Source organism: Leptinotarsa decemlineata, unplaced genomic scaffold, assembly GCF_025532065.1.
Source record: "Leptinotarsa decemlineata unplaced genomic scaffold, Ldec_3_MD MMD2_P_RNA_scaffold_6, whole genome shotgun sequence".
NCBI classification, from domain to species: Eukaryota; Metazoa; Arthropoda; class Insecta; order Coleoptera; family Chrysomelidae; genus Leptinotarsa; species Leptinotarsa decemlineata.
The window spans coordinates 11,399,178-11,420,711 of NW_027412533.1; the positions used below are offsets into that span (position 1 = coordinate 11,399,178).

At 33.8% G+C, this 21,534-nt stretch overlaps 2 protein-coding genes across 4 annotated transcripts in view; both read left to right on the forward strand.

Moving 5' to 3' along the window:
- The window catches only part of GlcAT-I (Glucuronyltransferase I), a 33,569-nt gene extending 18,467 nt beyond the window's left edge, over positions 1 to 15,102 (forward strand). For all 3 annotated transcript variants that reach the window (XM_074169969.1, XM_074169970.1, XM_023174037.2), the window contains 3 exons: positions 7,762 to 7,908; positions 12,842 to 12,929; positions 14,708 to 15,102. In XM_074169969.1, coding sequence (XP_074026070.1) covers positions 7,762 to 7,908; positions 12,842 to 12,929; positions 14,708 to 14,985 — 513 coding nt within the window. In that variant the 3' untranslated portion in view covers positions 14,986 to 15,102. The remainder of the gene's footprint in view (positions 1 to 7,761; positions 7,909 to 12,841; positions 12,930 to 14,707) is intronic.
- The window catches only part of LOC141480137 (uncharacterized), a 288,325-nt gene that overhangs the window by 76,946 nt on the left and 189,845 nt on the right, over positions 1 to 21,534 (forward strand). The window lies entirely within an intron of this gene.

The window sequence follows — 21,534 nt, forward strand, 5'->3', positions numbered from 1 at the left end:
CATTTTCATAATGAGTAATTGTTTTTAAGGGAGCTATCTCATTTACAACTTGGTTGAAGTGTTCTTTTATATTAATGAAAATATCATCTATATTGGTACTATTTAGCAGAAAAGTGCAGTTAATCAAGTTTAAATTGATATCGAGATTTTTATTAGTTAATCGTCTTACAGTTTTCATACATTTGTTGCTAAAATTAATTTTTTCAGAATAGAAACATTTGATTGATATTACAGCATGATCAGTAATTTTTGGTTCGTCTAGTACATTCACTTGACTATTTTCGAAATTCGTTAGTACATAATCAATTAGTGTTGATATGCTAATGAGAACAAGAATATATTATGAGAACAAAAGTCGTAAATGTTAGAGAAGAAGGTGGTAATGTGATCCTCATAGGTGTTGTGGCCCCCTTCGATATTCCATTTAAAAAGGAACATTACCTAATATGTCAAGCAAGAGCGCACTAGGGGCTCTGACAAACCCGAAGGTGACATCAAAACTGATCTGGGAATGCCATGAAGAACTGAATGAACTTGCAAACAGGAACAAATTAACTTTGTACTGGGTGCCAGGGCATTCAGGAATCACAGGTAATGATAAAGCTGATGAATGCGCTAGACATATATAGGTAGGTCCTGAACCAGCTCTGGGGGTACCAAAATCATTGGTACGAAACCAGATTAGGACATGGACCAATAAGAAGCACACAGAGTAGTAAAGTAAATTCACGACAAGACGATTGACTTGCTACAAACGTCTCTTAATAATCGTGGTAGTTAATGCATTAGTAGGAATTATTAGTTGAATTGTATACCAAAATACTCAGCGGACAAAGACTCACAAGCGAGATCAACTTCCTGATGGTAATCTTTTGTGAATAGTGCATAATAGGTGTGGTAAAAGTTAAATAACCAAATTCTATCAAGGAAGGCAACTCAGCAGCAAAAAAGGAATGTGCGTATAAAAAGTATAAAAAAACAATAACGAAAAATACTATATCTAAGAACGCTCTCCTATCACATGAATTAATTCAGTGGCGTACTGAAAATCAACTAAGTTGACCTGAATAAATATTAACCATAACTTACAATGGTCAACTTCAAATGCTGCAAAACCAAACCCGTTCCTTCATATTACATCTCTACGATATGCTTCCACATTTTTCATAAAGCATGTGTACAGAGAAACAAAAACAATTTTAAATTCTTGAAGGATCATCAAATTATATGCTGTGATGATACGTTAAAAAAACAACATCCCATCAATGAACGTGATCTTGAAATTAGTATTTTGGAAAACACGATAGAGGAACTCTCAGAGGATCGTGTAGCAAAAGAAATATACACAAACCAAAGAAACCGATACATGCATAAGTAGAAATATTGGTGTAAAACAAATTGTGTTTCCACCTCAAAAAGCCTGTCTAAATGAAACGAAAATAATATCGGTTCCTATGCCGAATACACCCAAAACTCACTCTAGATTGGAATCCAAGAATCATCAAAAACCAAAGATACTATTTATATCAGGATTTCAAGGTAGAAATCTAATAAATAGCTTCAATAGACAGTCTCATAACTTCCACATTCAGTCTTTCTTAAAACCAGGTGCACCTGACAAAGTACTAGTTCAAACGGCACTCCATAACTCACGACATTTCACTAAGTTGGACAGTCTTGTTATGGCCAAGTATGGCAAATGTACACCTCATTGAGAAATTCATTATGAATTCAAAACACACAAATACAATTGTTATCTCTCAACCATACCATTATTATCGACAAAATTTAAACTCAGAAGTATATGAAAACAACTTATACTTCATGAAGAAAGTATTTTCAAACAAATTGAGTACATCGCACTTCTTCGACTGTAATTCGACTCTGAGAAAATCAAACTTAAATCGAAATGGGCAAGTGAACAACATTGGAAAATGGCACTTGGCCACAGCTATCTTGATGCACATCAATTCGATGATGGAATTTACCAAAAAGGATGATCAAAGAAGAATGGAAAACACTACAGTCCCTACAAAACATGAATATGAAGTAAGACATGAAAGTAACAAATCGCCCACCAATCTAGAAAACTTGAAAAAGGGACATGCAAAAAACCGTGGATCACCAACGGTATCCGAATATCAGCCAAAAACTTGAGATCATTGCATATGTTCAGGAAATATAATAATAGTGAATTTCTCTCGACATATTTCAACAAGTATAGAAGAACTTATAGAGATGTTATCAAAAGCGCTAAAGAAAAATACTATAAATCCAGATTCGAAAAAAGCCGAAACACACCAAGACAACACTGGGAAATAGTAAATGACTAGAGGGGAAAAATAATTCTTTATCACCTCCTATTAATATTGACCCAGATTTTCTCAACAATTATTACTGCACAACAGCTGAAGAAATCACCGCAAACTTCGATAATCATACTGATCCTTTAAATTACCTTCAAAATGAACTTCCATATAACTTTTTCATGGGGCCAACTGATATTCACGAACTGAGAGAAACATTCAAACAATTAAAAAATAAGAAATCGGGAGGAATAGATGAAATCTCCGTGAATATATTCGAAAGTTTACCTGATACTGCACTACATATCCTGGCAGAATGTATAAATAAGTCCTTCGAATTGGGGATTTTTCCATTCTTTTTGAAAGAAGCATTAATAATCCCACTTCACAAAGGTGGTGCAAATGACGATCCATCAAATTACCGTCCAATTTCCCTTTTATCTACACTATCGAAGATCATAGAAAAACTCGTTAAACATAGAATGATGAAGTTCTTACAGAAATATAACATATTGTCGCAATGTCAATTCGGTTTTCAAAATTCGAAAAGCACTACTGACGCTATATTTTCTTTTCTTGAAAATGTCTATCTCAGCCTGAATCACGGCGAGGTAGTTGCAGCGGATTATTCTCCTGTCAAATCAGAAGTTCTTCAGGGATCGGTACTCGGACCAATATTGTTTCTTTTATACCTTAATGATCTAACATATTTACCAATCACAGGAAGATTCACATTATTTGCGGACGATACCACTATCCTATGGCATGGAAAAAATGTGGATGTTCTAAAAACAGTTATTTCCAATGAACTCAGCGAAATCGAATCTTGGTGTAACTCAAATAATCTTTGTTTCAATGTGGAAAAAACTAATATAATTACCTTCAAATTCGAATTCGAAAACTTGGTCTTAGGAACACATCAAGTAGAAAACAAAACGAGCACTAAATTCCTGGGTATACACATTGACAGAAAGTTAGGGTTTGAGGAACATATAACGTCCTTGAAAAAAAGACTAGCATCGGGCTGTTATGCTATTAGAGTAGTGACAAACGAGCTTGGTACAGCTATTGGCAGAAACACATATTTTTCACTCATAGAATCCCATATTAGATACAGACTACCCTTTTGGGGTTTTTGTAGGAAAACCTTATGGAATTCTGTGTTCATTCTACAAAAGAGAGCAATCCGTTATTTGTACAAGGCCAAAGCAAGGGATCACTGTAGACCACTATTCATCAAGCATCAAATTCTTACGCTTACATGTCTTTTCATTATGGAGACTGTATGCTTGATTCACAACCAACATTTATCGAATGATAACCCATTAAATCCCAGGCACACCAGAAATAACTGCCATATCTCCTTGCCAATACCTAGGTCAACTCAAATTAAAAATTCAATAATATACGAAAGCAAAAAAATGTACAATCATTTGCCTGAACATTTTAAAGCAATCGGAAATAAAAAAAATACAGGAAGGAGATAAAAGTATTTCTCATTTCAAAAGCGTATTATGACCTGCAGGAATATTACAATGACCATTTTTAATCATTTATATTTGCATAAAGATATAGGTATCAACTTCATGTCTAGATATTGTTTTGTAATTAGTTTCGAATATATGTGAGTGAATGTCATCATTCTATTTGTCATGGTTCTGTTTATTTATATGGACATTTTTATATATATATATATATATATATATATATATATATATATAATTATTCAGCTTTATATTTTCATATTTTTTGTCTCTCATATGTATTGGACACAGTGGATATCCACTTCATTGTTATCTACTCACTTTGTCAATAAGAATAATTATTCTTGGACAATAAAGTACAGTTTGATTGATTGATTGATTGAGTACTGGACAAAAGTACCTGGCAACAAACACAGTAGAACCTTCATTAGGGAACTGTTCGAGAAAAGAACCGAAGAACTACTTCAATATAGTAGGGATCGGCTCAGAATAATTACAGGGTTACTAACGTTTAGAAGACATCTGAATAAAATGGGTCTGTACAACGGAGACCTCAGCTGCAGATTATGCAACGAAGGGATAGAAACAGCTCTACACATCTTATGCGAATGTGAGGACTGAATCACAGGAGGCAGGCAATATATGGACATACAAAATTAGGTCCAGAAGAATATGGCGAACATCCAACACGGAACCTGTACAAACTAGTACAGGGAACGAGACTGATGGAATGGGGGTCATGAGAAGATGGGAGAATAAACGCGATAAGCCCAAGAGGCTGCAGTGTTTTCTGGAGACTTGGACTAAATGGACAAGTCAGATAGCCCCCAAGGGACAAACAAAATATGTCAACTTTGAAATAATACCAAAAAAATCTGAAGGCAGCACATCCTCGTGTTTTTTGTACCATTTCAAACCTGTACTGACCAAAAGTTTGTTATTGTGCTACATTTAATGCAATAATTGTGTAAATATCAAGTGTTAGCTGCGGAGAGTCAGATATTATGTTTGATTAACGTGAAGCGGTTGAAGAATTTTTTGTTTTATTGGAGGCTGAAATGAAAAAAGTCAATTACTGACTATTGTGCAGTTAAAAATACCACAAGTCGTTGATAAAAAAACAGATAGGGGCTTTGAGTGCTGCAGAACGAGGATCACTATGCACACTTGTTTGCTGCATGAGTGCATCGAGCAGTTTCGTGACACCAATGTTAATATTCCCTCGCAAAAACTATACGGACCCTCTAATGGAAGGTGCTCCCCCGGGATTTATTGGCAAAGTTCATCCATTAGGTTGGATCCAAGGTAATTTGTTTACCGAATGGTTCAGATATTTCATTGAAAAAACAAATCCTACTGTATTTCTAATTCTTCGTGGACATTATAATCACACTCGCAATTTAGATGTTTAGATAAGACTCTCATGGGTGCCCTTAATAGTCACTACAGAGAGAAGATTCGCAAGTTTATGTTTAATTAAGAAAGAATGCTGAAGGCTTACGACATTGCTGAGCTTTTTGGCCGAGCTTATCTTGAGAGCACTACAGGAGAAATTGCAGTGAACAGGTTTCGTGCCATTGGCATTTATCCGTTCGATCCGCAGAATTTTACTGAAGTTGATTTTATTGCAAAAACATCATACAGTGCGTTCCTTTTAATGTAGACATTCCGGGAGGAAGTTCTGCAGTTAACGAGTCAGAAAGCAATTTTGTTTTGTCGCAAGACATTCAGCCTATCCCTGAGATTATAGCCAAGACATCAAACCGAGGAAGAAAAGCTACGACAGCAAAAGTGATAACGTCTTCACGCTACAAAAATCAATTGTGCGAATGTAAACGTGGAAGCGGACGTTGGCGTGGACGTGGGCGCTAACGTTGACGCGGCCTTCTAAGTAGCCGAAATGGTGGAGAGGATGACGCCAGCAGTTCCGACCGATACCAAAAAGACGTGATATCCAGCACTAGTTCCGACAATAAAGAAGTCATAGGAACCGACTTTTCTGAATGTGATGAACATATTGCCCGTCCATCGCTAGTACCTGAGGACACAGGACCAAAGATCTGGCACACAACATTGAAAAGCACCAAAACGAAGACAAGTCACTCAAATCGCGCGGGAAGTATGCACGAACCCGTCATTAGTGAAAGTGCGCGAAAAATCAGCATTATAAATGACATGGCAGAAATGAAAGCTTCAGTTTCAGTTGACATGTCAATAAGAGTACTTCGACAACGCCACTGAGAATGACTGCCGCAGTTGCGGTTGAAACGTTTGGAGATTATAACCAAAGAAGACCACGGAAAACCCGGAAACCAACCAAAACATTGACGTCAGCTGTGAAAGCCTACATTCCTATATTACGACTGTACACTGACTGTACAAGTCCTTGAAGTCGAATATTACATCTGCGATTTTTGTCGGTTGAGTTCGGTATATTTAAGTTGGCCCCAGGGTGTCGTGTAACCCTCACTTGATCTCAAATTTTTAAATTGATACTTTGTTAGAATACATTGATTTTTTAATATACTGTTGCATTTTCTTTATTCCATAGTAAGTCATATATAGCCAAATAAATACGATACCCGGTGATGTGTTATTCAGATTTGTATTCCTTTTACTTTTCACGCTAGACCTCAAAAACAAAATGGGGTCCACATTCCCACCTTCTCCTTTATTACCTCAATAACAAGAAATTTCAGCTTGAACATTTGTTTGAAAATATATTGTTCAATTATATGAACAGAATATGCAAACAAGTAAAGTCGTATTTGTCAACAATAGCTAGTCAACGCGGCTAGACGCATTACCAATATATCGCATTGATTTCATTGAAATTCATGAGAATGGGATAATGTTTCCATTTGAATTAAAAATGTCTTATTATACAAAAAACATTCCATTATATTCTTGAGAATTTTGAATATCTTATATAAATTGTTGGTATTCAAGGGGTTTTCATTGAAAGATTGTTGTCCTATTTTCTTGAAGTTATGTGAATTAATGAATTGACACCACATTGTCAATTCATTTTTCATTTCGGTCTTTAGAATATGTTCATTGTACTTGATTTACATATCCATTTGAGTTGTCTCATGAAATTCAGGGTGTCATAATTCTACTATCAAATCAAACCTGTGAAAAATAAGATACGATGACATTTCTCTATTTGTTTATCCTAAGGAGAATATTATTTTAGAGATTTGTATCTAGTTTACTTGTTTTGACAAATGATTTGTATGTGTTATTATTTATATTTTTAGGTATTTCATCTTAAAATTGCCACTTACTGAGTTACATACGAGGTCTGTTAAAAAAATAAGGTGAATGTTCAAATTTCGCGGGCTACGTACATTTGATTTTTTTTAAATTTATGTTGGTACACTCGTCTCGAACATATGTTTACAGTTTCAGCTGTTTTGCATGTTTAGTGACAAGTCATGGGCATATGGTTATGACGTCGACAGCAAAGACCAATTGTTCCTATGGAAGAGCCCAGGAGACCCAAGACCAAACAAGTACGCCAAGTTCGATCAAATGTGAAGGTTTTACTCGCTGTTTTCTTCAATTACCATGGAGTAGTGCACCAGGAGTTCTTGCAACGTGTTCGTGTGAACAAAGAGTATTATTTCGAAATTAGGTATGCGCCGCTTGCAAGAAGAAATGCGAATGGCTTTTACATCACGATAATGCACCTGTTCACTCGTCATTGTTTGTTCGTAATATTTTTAACAAAAACAACGCCGTAATTCTGCCTCAGCCACCGTATTCATCAGATTTGGCCCCCTGCGACTTTTTCATGTTCCCAATATCAAAGCGACCCATGAAAGGACGGCGTTTCGCGACGATTGAGTAGATAAAAATATTGTTTGGGAAAAAGGAATATTATTCACCTCATTTTTTAGGCAGATTTTGTAAATTAGTCTCTGAGCAAATAAGGCATTTATATGTATGGAAAAAAAATCAATTTATAGGACCCAAGATGGAAGCGTCATCGGGGAGTCGAACAAAGAAATATGGCCCTTTCCTGGATAAGAAATAATCTTCAAATTGGTAGAGATAGAGGAATTGTTTACTTCATGGATGATGACAACACTTACCATACAAAATTGTTTTCAGAGGTAAAATTTTCAATCAAATTTCTCAATATTTTAAATAAATTGATACAAAGTATTGAAAAACCCACCTTAGCACACTTCATACTTGTTAATTATGCATCTTACAAGATGAGATCACTACCATCTATCTCGTCAAATATTTATGGAAAAATATGTAAATTGAAAATAACAAACTTAATTCCACATAAGGTTTTTCCTAATAACAAATCCACAGCTCTAGCAATAAGTCAACTTATATCTACTATTTATTCCAGTTTTGACAAAAAGTTTGTTGAATGGTTATTATGTGACCTATCAAGGGCATTTGACTGATGACTGATTTTCTGTTATCGAAACTTGAGAAATTTGTATTCGATGCAAAAATAATTCAGCTTGTCACTTTCTCCGTAAATAACAGAAAGCAAACTCCAATAAATATTTTTCTGATTTATCAGTACTGCATGGGGTTTCTCAGGGCTTGTTGCTGGGCCCGTTACTATTTTTGATCTATATGATTGATTTTCCACAGGTGGTGCTGAACACTGGGGTGGTTCTCTTTATAGATGACACAACACTGACAGAAATAAAATTATCCTGTTGAACTACAAGAAAAAATCATAAACAGACAAAAGCTGTTGAATGGTTCAACTGAAACAGACTGTGTTTGAAAGACTCAAAAATGTATATATTGTTTTTGAGACATCATGAAAGTGAAACCAACTGAAATGTTGAATTCTTGGATTAGTTATTGATTCTACTTCAACTCGGAAATCTCACGTAGATAACCTATCACATTGTTGAGTATCTCTTGAAAAACTTGGGAAACAATGTTTATTGAGGTATTACTGAAGGTATACTTTGCGCTCTTCTAGTCATTATTTCTTTATGAAGACTTTTACTGTGATTATTTTGGTATTCAGAGACAAATTGCTACATCTAACTTTTGGAGAAGATATTAAAATATGGTTTAGGGAACTAGAAATCGCAGCTGTTCCAACACAGTATATCTACGAATGCCTTGAATGTATAAAGATGAATCTAAGCACCTATTATATAGTATGCAATACTAATTCACATAATGCTCACTTAAAAGATAATCTTATTATACAATATAACCGGTTAAAAAAAGTCAGGAATTATAAAAAAGTGTGGATTAGTATTTTTCATCCTGAAAAGCATCCTCACTAAGAGGTTCCTAAGGACAATAAAACAATTTCTGATATGAAACTTACTACAGTATATCGAAGAGTACTTATCAGATGGAGCTGTCTCTTTTATTCTAGTATTCTAAAGCAAATTCAAATCCAAGATAGAGTGGATGTAAACATTGACATGCACGTGATATTGAAAATCCCAAGAATTGGCCAGGGTCGTATTCAGAACCAACATCTTGTTGATCGCAAATGCTATATCATACTTAGGGAAACTTTATTATAATAACGAGTGAAATGCACAAGTTTTGCAGTTTAACGGGAAAAATGCAGATAATATGTGTAATATAAAAAGATTTTCATTGGATTTTTCACAGCGCACTCAAGCATTATATGAAAAGAGACGTAATTATTTCTTTATTGATAATTTTTATTTTATGTAAAATCAAAAGGAATATTAATCAAAATTATTCAACTGGTTGAATTGGTCTCTTCGTCAGTAGTGTCATCCTCACCAATCTGAATCATCAGTGGCTCGATTTGTGCCTCTATTACGTTATCAAGCTTCCACATCTTTGTCTGGACTTCCGATATCACATGCCGAACACACTTCTCCCATTTCTCCACTGTGACTCTTTTCAAAGCCTCATCAAAAAGTACTTTGAGATCTGCAGATTTGAACGTGGTGTTATGCTGAGCTACAAAATTCTTCACATCCGCCCATATTAACTCGATGGGATTGAGCTCGCAGTGGTATGGAGGCAGGCGAAGGACAATTTCGTTTTGGCTTGCTGCCATCTCATCGACTATATATTTTTGGTATTCAAGCTTGCGCTCCTTGACAATTGTTAGTAGCTGTACTATTAGCATTGAGTCTTCAAAGCTAATATTCTTTGATCGCAGCCAATTTTGGATTTCAACCCTCTTTGAAGACGTTGTCGGAATCTTCTCTAACCGTCGCGAATGATAAGGTGCATTGTCCATTACAATCACAGCATTATCCTCCAGATGGGGTAGAACTTTGGAAAACCACTGTTCGAAAGATTCACCGTTCATTTCTTCGTGATAATCTCCAGTTTTCTTTGACTCGAAACACCACAGCCCTTCAGCAACAAACCCATTCTCATTGCCGATGTGACAAATAATAAGCCGTTTTCCTTTACCTGAAATTATGAAGAGATATGTAAGTAAATAAAACAAATACGAGGGTTACTTTTTATATATTGAGATTGAGGCAGGTCTTAATATAAATATAAGTTTACCTGATGGATTTGTTAATCCGGTGGATAGTCCATCTAGAAAGGCCCTCCTAGAAGAGGTCACAGTTTCATCGACCCATCCATATAATAAATTGTTCTCCGTTGTTTCCTATAATATTTAATTTTGGTCAAATACTCTCTCCTCCATAACACAATTTCCTCTCTATCCAATAATAAACTATTGCGCCCTCGTTTTTTCCATACAAAATTCAAATGTTTCAATACTTTATGGAATGTTGACCGCTTAAAACTTGGCAATAAAACATCTTCATTTATTTCTGTGAGTACTTTGTCTATCGTGGGTATTTCATTTCTGAAAAAGTACTCATGCACTTTCCTTCTCATTGCATGTTTATCAGCATTATCTATTGATTTTATAATGGTTTGACGATTCTGATTTGTATTCAGTTTGGAAAATGTATGATTTTGTTTATATTCCCGTAAAACATTGTAAATCGAAGCGCAACACACTCCAATTTTATCGGAAACTTTCGATACGACTTCGTCGACAGTCGATGTCTCAATTTCTTCCATCTCTTTCTTGAACAAATTTAAAATCACTTCTTTCATCTCAACACTCAAATGTCTTTTTTTGGATCGTTTCCTGGCTGGACTCAGAGGATAGCTCACAGTGTCATCAGCAGTGTCTGTACTGGACACTGTACTTGGAAAACAATTTCAAGCAATATACTATAACGCACGTCACACAAACGACTGATTACAATCCTGTGCTGGTACCGAACTCGTACCAAGAAGGCGAATTCACCAATGAACGTTGCCCTTTCCATCTGACACTGGGCGATCACGTGAACATCACGCTTCAGTTTTGTTTTACTCTATCTTGGATTTGGATAGACTTTAGTAATGATCCATCGAATTATAACTGCCGTGCATGATTTCATTTTATTTTTTTTTTGTCTAAACTTTGTTTTATATTTCAAAAGCGTTGAATTATATATTTGAACTAATTTAAATTATTTTTGACGTATGTTAGCATGATATCATAATCATAAGATATCAAGAAAGTTTTCTATTTGAGTGGACAAAATTTTTGCTACAATAAAAATTAAATTCTCTACTAAGGTTCAGACTCCATACTTTCAAGAGTCTTGTCTTGTGTTAAAGCTAATTCAAGTAGTCTTTAACTGTTTACACCAAAAATTATACTCCATTAGGGTCAGTGGATCTTTATACGGGTGCAATGCTGATACTAAATTTAAATTCACCCATCAGAAATGTAAGGGCATGGAAAAACAGTGATGAAAATGTAACTTTATTTCATGAAAGTGCCTCTTTTCCACGCGGCAGGCGCCCCAGTTGGAAAAAATATAGCCTTACAGAGAAACGGTGATGAAATGGTAATTTTCATATGTAAACGCGCCCCTTTTATACCCGGAGGGGCTTCACAGTTGGAATAGTTAAAAATCCTTTCTTATTGCATATCTAAAATACGAGTATAAAACGAACCTACATACAAAATTTCAGTCTCCGAAAATATAGCGGTACGGAGAAAGAAAGATGAAAAAGTAATTTTGATATGTAAATACCTCCCTTTTACCCCTACGAGGGGTGTCCAAGTTGGAATATTTAAAAATCATTTCTTACTTGGCATCTAAACCTAAAAAGCACCTATATACCAAATTTTAGCTTCCTAGGACTCACCAGTATGGAGAAAAAGATGAATGAATGATAAGTGACCTTCGCATTTCATATTCCATTTCACAATTTCGATATCTGGCATTTTAAATATTTTATTATGCTGAATATTAAACAGATGAGTCATTTATTTATGGAATTGCCTATTTTTCCACAAAATAATCAACAAATTTACACATGTAATGTAACAATACTCATATAACTATCAGCTAGATGTAAGAAAAAAATATTTAAAAAAATAAAGGCGAAAATAAGCCAATCGATTACAATCTTTCCACAGTCTTTTGAAATAATTTAAAAGAAGAATTAAAAAGCTCTCAATCTAAATTGTAGGTGTTTGCTAATCTCAAAATTCTACCTATAAACTTCATTCTGGCCATAGTTTGTATGTGGTTGAAATTTATAATTATGATATGAAATTCAGTTAGTGTAAAATACAAAATGCCCAAAGTATAATAGCATTGAAACCATAGAAACTTTTCAATTAAAAACATTAAACTGACTATCGTTAGTAATATGTCATCAATTGGTCTCAACATCTGAGAAGTTGCCGACGACTTGCGTTGGAATAGCATCTTCTATGTACCAAATGTAAGCTATTATCAGAAATAAGAGCTCTCACTGATTAAGTGCGAATGATAACTATTTTGTCTCTATTTTCAGTGGCAGATAAAAAGGATGTGGTTTATCAAGTAAATGACGCATGTGTAATCACTTTGTTTTCTATGTACAGTGAAAATCAAAAAACTAAAATTATCACTAAAAAAAGTGACAAAATTTTTTAAATTTGGAAAACTTGATAGGTGAAAAGTAACTTTGAAGAAGACAGTTTTAAAATATGTTGTCATTTGATAAAAAGTGAAGTTATCAATTCATTATTTTTTGTTTTAGATTATGAAAGTAAAAAAGGTTGGAGTTTGGCCGGTTGGTCTAGTGGCGGGTTGGACTGTGGAAACTCCAATAGTAGATCATGTAACAGGTAAGTGTGAATCCATTTTTTTTTAGACTAGACAATCTAGACATGATTTTTGGAAAATTTCATAATAAATGCAAAAGTTTTGAAACAATAGTGAAAAACCAAATGTAAAAGAACAATCAAATAACGAATGATTTTGTAACCCTTTTTTTCAAAAAGAAGGTTTTGAAAATCGAGATGAAATGATTTGTTGCATTGATAACAAAAAAATAAATAGATTTCTATAAGAGGCAGATAATTCGTAAATTATATCATCTCCTATGAATTTTGTTTAAAAAAAAGTTTAAGAAAAGTGACCCTAAATGCACAGGTGAAAAAATTCCTGTATGGTTCGCACAAGATCAGTTTATTTTAATATTGAAAGGGGTCATTTATTTTTTTCATGCCTTATAAATCAGTCAAGTTCATGGAATGGTAAACTTTAGATCAACCCCCTATTGTAGAATTAGGGTCCAAGGTCTTATGTTTACTTTACCTATATTTACCGTCCCTTAAACCAACTAATTTGTATGCCATGTCAACTAAATGACCATTTTTGACATAAAAATAAAATTTCAAGGAGTACATGAATTTATAGGTTACTTTTCCAAAATGAAAATTTGTCCTGTTTTCCTGTCCAATTTTTTTATAAGGCATTTGATTGGAAAAGATTCCAATCATAATAAGTATCTAAGTTAATGAAAACTGTACAAAAACTTTTTGGCAAATTATCCCTCCTCCGGAATTTGGGTTATTGTTTTCACTATTCCAAGGTTTTCTCTGCAACTGTAACCATATGGATAAAACTTATTGGTAATTTGCAGAACTTTTAAAAAATTAAATCCCAATATAGAGCATTAAAACGGGTTCTGCAACTGGAACAATATTCGAGTTATTATAAACTTCAGCAAAATTTTATAATTAGTTTTCATTCATGCTCAAACATTTAAATTAAGTATCAAGACTTTTGGAGCTAATGTGAATTGATAGACTCTACAGGGTGTTTCCTAATTTTGAAAAAAATATAAGAGCGTGTTCAGGAACGAATTTCATGAAAAAAAGTTCACATAAACATTGGTTTTGAAATGCATTGATTCCAAGATAAAGGGTGTTGAAAGTTTATAAAAAATCCTTTTTTTTTGGTCGGATAAAGTTATCGGTTTGTTTCTTGAAAAAAAACACTTTATTGCATATGCTTTGATCACACATTAATTTTCTTATTGCTATGTAGATGATACATGAAGTAAGCAATTTTTAAATTTAGATGTATCTACAAAAACTGTTAGAAATGACCACCCGCTGCCAAAACACATGCATCAGTTCTTCTTTGGAATAACTGAAGAACATGCAAAAAGATTCTGGTTGCATTTCATATTATGTCACATCCAGTGAATATGTAATTTCTTAGACTATCCTCATCTGCCACTGAGGTAGTGTAGACTACATATTCAAAATGTCCCCAGACGAAAAAATCTACCGGAATTTAGATATGAAGACTTTGGATGTAGTTGAGTGGATATTCGGATAAAGGATATTCAAAATAATGATACAAAACATGTTTTTTTAGAGAAGTTCAGTAGCCTGTATCTTGAAAACCATGCATGTCCTATGTTCATGTATATTTTATTTTGAATTTAAATTGAAAAAGGAATATTTTTAAGATTGATGTTTTCAGGAGAAAAAGGTTTTGTTTTCTACTTTTCCATCATTTAATTAACCCCTAGAAACACCCTTATATTTTTTTCGTATGTAGGAAACATCCTATATACCCCCACTTAGTTGTAAGATTTGTCTTATTTCAGGTAAAGTGAAAAGTTACCAAAGTGGTTGGAGACCGAACAGACCGTTTGCCATAGATATGGCGGGATTTGCCATCAACTTGGACCTGATTTTGACTAAAACAGATGCAAAATTTTCTTACAAGATGGAAAAGGGGTTCCAAGAGAGTGAATTCCTCAGTTTTTTTACAACAAAGGAGGAATTAGAACCTTTAGCTGACAATTGTACAAAGGTGTATGTTTGGCATACAAGAACTGAAAATCCCCCAATCAAGAAAGTTGTAGATGGTTTTGAAGTTTAGCAAGTGATTTATTCAATTAGAGCCCAATAGCAACAAGTCAAATCAAAATATGTATTATGTATGCATTCAAAACATCAAGTTCAGTGATATGGAATAACATTAAACATCGTTAAGGAACTGTTGATTTTTGTTAAACCTTTGCACTAGTCTTTCTCAAAGTGGGCGATAACGCCCCCTTGTGGGCGATGGAGGCCTATAGGGGGGCAGTAAAGGGCACAGAGAAGATTGGGGGGCGTTGAAGCGGTTTAGAGAGGCGTTGGCTGATTTAAAAATGTTTTTTTGCTTTTAACGCAAACTCTACCGCTCCTTTACGCTTAATGTGCGTTTCCTTGTGTAACGCCATGTAGGGGACTAGAGAGTAACTATTTCCTGTCCGATAGTTGTCAAACTGTACAATAGATGGCGGTAAACTTCTATGCGAAGCAAGAAGTTTCTGGTCTCTGTTCTCGAAAGTACTAGGCCCACCGTTGCCTCATATAAAAGCGCGCGCGCTATCCAGCCAGTAATGTCATTCGACGATATTACGAAAACAAGTGAATTTAGTTAGCGACTAGCTAGGTAGTGCTTCGGAATTTTTGAAGACAAAATTATGTCGGAAGCAAAAAAAAAGAAACGGCAGTATAACGCGATATATATAAAATATGGATTTATTGAAAATCCCACAAATCTATCTTCGCCTATGTACGTACCTTCTTTGTCAAAAAACATTTTCAAATGAAGCGATGAAACCCTCAAGGCTACAACATCGTTTGAATAAAATGCATTCAGATAAAAAAGACAAAAGTGTGACTTATTTTCAAGAACAGGAAAAGAAACACTCAGCTCAGCCAACTGTGACAAAACTTTTTTCAGTGGCTTCTAAGCAAGACGAAGACGGACTCTGAGCTTCCTACAATATCTTGCTAATTGCTCAAACAGGTAAACCTCACACTATTATACAAAGATGGCGTCATGTACAGAAACACTATCCTTTAAATGTTGTAAAAACAAACCTTTCATTCATTATATTTGCGTAAATTGCAATAGTGTGTTTCATAAAAGTTGTCTTTCAAGGTATAGAAAATTAAAAAGGTTAAGAGAAAATAAAATAATGTGTTGTTCTGAACAAACCATTGACGAATCCACCCATGATATGGAGATTAGCAGTTTGGAGAAAACGTTATTAGAACTCGGTGAAGAAAGTGAAATGAAGAATAAGCACATCAAGGAACTGAAAAAACAACATGAAATATTCGTCGAGGACGCCACAAGAAATGAAACGGAAATGAACGAGCTGATACAACAGCAAGAAAATTTAATATCTGAACTAAAACTGCAGATCCAAAAACTGAGAGTCAAACAAACAAAAAAAGTTGATACCCAAACAGAGACCTGCACGCAAAAAAGAGATAAGGGAACTTCTACTGACTCATCTCTAACAAAATCCAGTGACGTATCTAAAATAAATAACGAGAGCTGTAAGGCCTATGAAAAGAAAATAGATAGGGGAACATCAATGGATGCATCTTTATGTGAATCACGGAACCTAGTTAGTATAAACAACAATAAAGATGACCAAAGTGACTACTATGATAACCAAAGAATTGAAGAGCTTACCAAATACGAACATATTAAAAATCTAGAAGGAATGAAAGCAGCTGAAATAGATTTGAAAAAAAAAATCCTTTTTGTAGCAGGAAATTACGGACAAGACATGGCAGGTTTCCTGAGAAGACAGTTAAATAACAGATATAGTGTCCAATCATTTCTGAAGACGAATTGTATGAACAGTGAACTTATAACAACAGCAATAAATATCAGTAAGGATTTCACTAAAGCTGATACTGTAATCATCTGGCCAAATAATACCCATGAATTTCCAATAAGGCACCTCTCTTCAACATTATCCAACACCAATCTAATAATCATAACACAGCCTTACAGATATGATATTAAATACATTAACAGCACAATATACAATAGTAATCTATCTCTCATGAAAGAAGTACGGTATAACAACTTGACCTCAACTGTAATAGAGTGTAATAATGTACTTCAAAAGATGAATTATCACCGAGACAAAAAAAATATAAAAAGAACTGGGAAATGGTATATCTGTAAATTTATCTTAAGTCTTCTCGTCCAAAAAAATACAGAAACAAAGCAAACGAATATAACAAATGTACCCATAAACTTAGGAACGGGCGAGGTAGAATCACTAGATAATGAGACTCAAGAATATGGGGAACACTCACTTGCTGCAGAACTAAAGGAAGCTGAATCAGGAAAACAACACACAGAAGATCATTTTTTATATCCTCTAGTGAGCGAACAACGCCTGAACTGTGCATAGAAAGAATTAGAACATCAAATGCAGAAATTGACAAAATAATAAATCCACCGCAGAATAATGAAAACTTTCTCGGTTCTATCACCACAAAGGTTTTTACTTTAGCTCATCAAAATATGCAAGGAATCAGTAACAAATTGCTGGAATTGGAAATTTTTTTAGAAGAAAACAAGTGTGACATATTTTGTGTGTCTGAGCATTGGGCTCGTGACAATCAGGTTTCATCTCTTAGATTAGATGGTTTTAAAAATGCTAATTTTTCTTGTAGAACAAAATCATTGCATGGAGGAGTAGGCATTTATGTTAGAAATAATATAAATTTCGAAACAGTGAAAACCAAATCTATTGAAATAGATTTTGAAGTTACAGCAATTAAATGTAATTTAGATGTATTGAACAATTGTAAGTTGAATACTTTAGTAATAGTAGTTTATAGGAGTCCAAATGGGATCTTTGACATTTTTCTAAATAATCTTGAGGAAATGATTAAGAACTTAATAGAAAAATATAAAAATCCTAATCTCATACTGTGTGGAGATTTCAATATAAATTTTATAGATGAATCCAAAAACCTCAGCTCCTTAAGAGATCTTCTTAGTTCATATAATATCTCATCAACCATCAACACTCCAACAAGAGCAAGTAATTGTCTGGATAATATTTGCACGAATATTGACATAGGTTTATATAATAGCAAGGTGGTTGATAATTACCTCAGTGATCATCAAAATGCTCAACTAATTCATATTGACATTAATTCTGATGAAGCCATTCAAACAACACCCCTGCACCAATTTAGAGATCTTAATAACCAGTACAATATTGAGTACTTTTTATCATTATTACATAATGAAGATTGGGAGGATATGTATCACTGTACAGGAAACGCAAATGAAAAATTTGAGGTCTTCTTTCAAACTTTTAAACACCTTTTTGATATTGCTTTTCCTCTGAAAACTGTGAAACTAAAACATAGATTAACTCAAAAAAAAACCATGGCTAACAAAAGGTTTACTAATTTCTGGCAAAAATTTGAAGAATATATATGCCCTAACTCTAACAGGAAATGAAAATTTCAAAGCCTATTATAAAAAATATAAGAAACTATACAAACATCTGTTAAATGTAGCAAAAAAAAAGTATAATAATAGCCTGATTGCCAACTCTAAAAATAAAGCCAAAACTGCTTGGAATATAATAGGAACAAATAAAAATTCAAAGATGAGATCGAATACCATTCAATTGAATATAGATAACAATATTGTTCAGGACACCCAGATAATAACAAATCATTTTGCTGAGTATTTTAATAGTATTCCAACAATACTTTCGAACAATATAAAAGAACCATTATATGAACTCACACTTAAAGATTTCAATCCTTTTACTTTTTCCTTCAAACCTGCTCTAGAAACAGATATAACACGTATAATAAGTAATCTAAAAACTACACATACTACTGGTAATGATGATATTAGCTCTTGTCTGTTAAAAAAGTGTTCAACATATATTGTTAAACCATTAACTTGTGTGATTAACAGCTCTTTGGAGGAAGGAATCTACCCTGAAATTCTGAAAGTCGGTAAAATAAAACCCATACATAAAACAGGTGATAAAACTCAGGTTGAAAATTTCAGGCCCATCACTGTTCCCAGTGTGTTTGCAAAAGTTTATGAAAAGTGTGTGGCACACATGGTAATTTCTTTTTTTGATCTTCATGAACTCTTTAATGTAAATCAATTTGGCTTTAGAAGAGGGCGGTCAACAACGCATGCCATAATAACATTTCTTAATGAACTATATAATAATCTAGATGAAGGAAAGAGAACCCTGGGTATTTTCTTGGATCTTAGTAAGGCATTTGATTTGGTTAACCATAAAATCCTACTAGATAAATTAGAAAAGTATGGATTTAGGGGCATTCCATATAAATGGTTTGAAAGTTACCTGGGCAATAGAACACAATATGTTGAGATAGACAAGTTTAAGTCTATTCACTGTAATTATACCATGGGAGTGCCACAAGGTTCTATTCTGGGACCATTGCTTTATATAATATATGTCAATGATTTTGCAGGTGATGTTGTAATGTATGCAGATGATACAACCTTACTGGTAAATGGACCAAACATCTCCGCTACAGTTGACTCTGCTCATATAGACATATTGAAAGCACAGGATTGGTTCTCCAAAAGTAAATTAGTTTGCAATGATAAAAAATCCTCTTTTGTAAGATTTAGTTATGCACCAAAAGGGTATGATCACAGCTTACTTTTAAAAGCATCAAATGGTTCATTAAAACAAGTAACATCAGTTAAATTCTTGGGACTTAACCTCTCAGAAGATTGTAAGTGGAATCATCACATTCATGAAATGTGCAAAAAAATATCACCAATGTGCTATTGCCTGTATCAACTTAATAAAATTGTGGACAAATCTGTATTACTTATGTTTTATCATGCACATGTTCACTCTTTAATCTCATATAGCATATCAGCTTGGGGTTTATCTAGTGAAGCGCAAAAGGTGTTTATTTTACAAAAGAGAGCTGTCAGAAATATTCAAAGAGTAAGTAGACGCACGAACTGTAAAGAACTATTCAAAATCCTAAAAATTTTAACCTTACCTTGCATTTATATTTACCAGATACTGATGTTTGTAAAATCAGACAGACAATTGTTTGCTCCATTGAATAGAAACAAATACAGTACAAGAAATTTAACTTTATTGGAAATACCAATTCACAGACTGGCCAGGACCGAATCAAGTCCTTTTTATATGGGTATTAAATTATTTAATAAATTGTCAACTCATGTTAGAGAAATGTCGCTGAGAGAATTCAAACAGTATGTGAAACAACTTTTAATTGACAAAGCCTATTACTCTGTTGATGAGTATTTGAAAGATCCTATGTAATGTATAATTGGTTAATGCCTTCATGGGTTGATTAGAATGCCAACACAATTACCAAATGTGGCTCAGTTCATAATTATATTTAATTTTGATGTACCTACGGTTTCAATCATATAATCGACTGTTTCAATCAACGGGGTTTTCTGTCTATGTATTTAGATTTTTTTTTATTTATTTATTTTTTTATTTATTTTTTATTTATTTTATTTTATTTTATCTATCATATTTATTTTTTATTTTTATTATTGACTTGTTCTATGTCATCATGTTATGATCGTTATGAACGAATAAATATTATTATTATTATTATTATTATTATTATTATTATTATTGGAGAGGATATAATTGTACCGGCAATAAAAGAAGTAATAACTACTGTGCTCCATAAACCAGCGGCATATATTATCCAAAAAATTCCATTGAGCAATAGTTCCGGGCAAAGACAAATTGATGAGATGGCTGAAAATATTGAAGTCATTGTGCAATCATCGGAAGACTTCTAAATTCTTAATTCAGTTAGATGAATCCATTTTACCAACTAATGAAGCATTGTTGTTGTCATACGTGAGGTTAATCAATAATGAGAAAATATATCAACAACTACTATTTGCCAGAAATTTAGAGACGGATACAAAAGGAGAAACCACACACTGGAAAAATTTTGTGATGGGAAAGAAATTCCACTGAAGAATATTATATCAGCTGCTACGGATGGAGCTCTGGCTATGACAGGACGTCACAAAGGCTTCATAGCGTACTTAAAAAATAAAATTCCAGATGTACTCGCTGTATATTGCGTCATTCAAGGGCAACATTTGGTTGCGAAAACTTTTAGTGAGCGTCTCTCTCAATCACTGCAATATATCATCAAAGCAGTCAATAAAATCCGAAACAGCTCTTTTAATGACAGATTATATAATCAGCTTTGTGTTGCTAATGATGAAGATTTCAACCGATTGCTATTTCACAGAAGTGCGTTGGTTATCAAGACTCTATTTTACAATCTATTTGACTCTATAATAGAGTCCTTGGAAAAAAAAAGACAAAGAATTGTACAACCTCATCACTTCAAAGAATGATATTGCGAACTTGACAGACCTTTATAAATTATTTATTGATGTCAATCTCCAACTTCAAGATGACGATTTGAATTTGAAATGTCGTTGCTGCTTTTGTAGCCAAATTGCTCTTATAAAGAATAATATCGGCAGACGTGAGTTTCGCAATTTCCCTAATTTGTCAGCAGAATCCTTCAACAACGACGACTTGCTTGTTTACTGTCAACATTTGGAGAACCTGCACAGTGA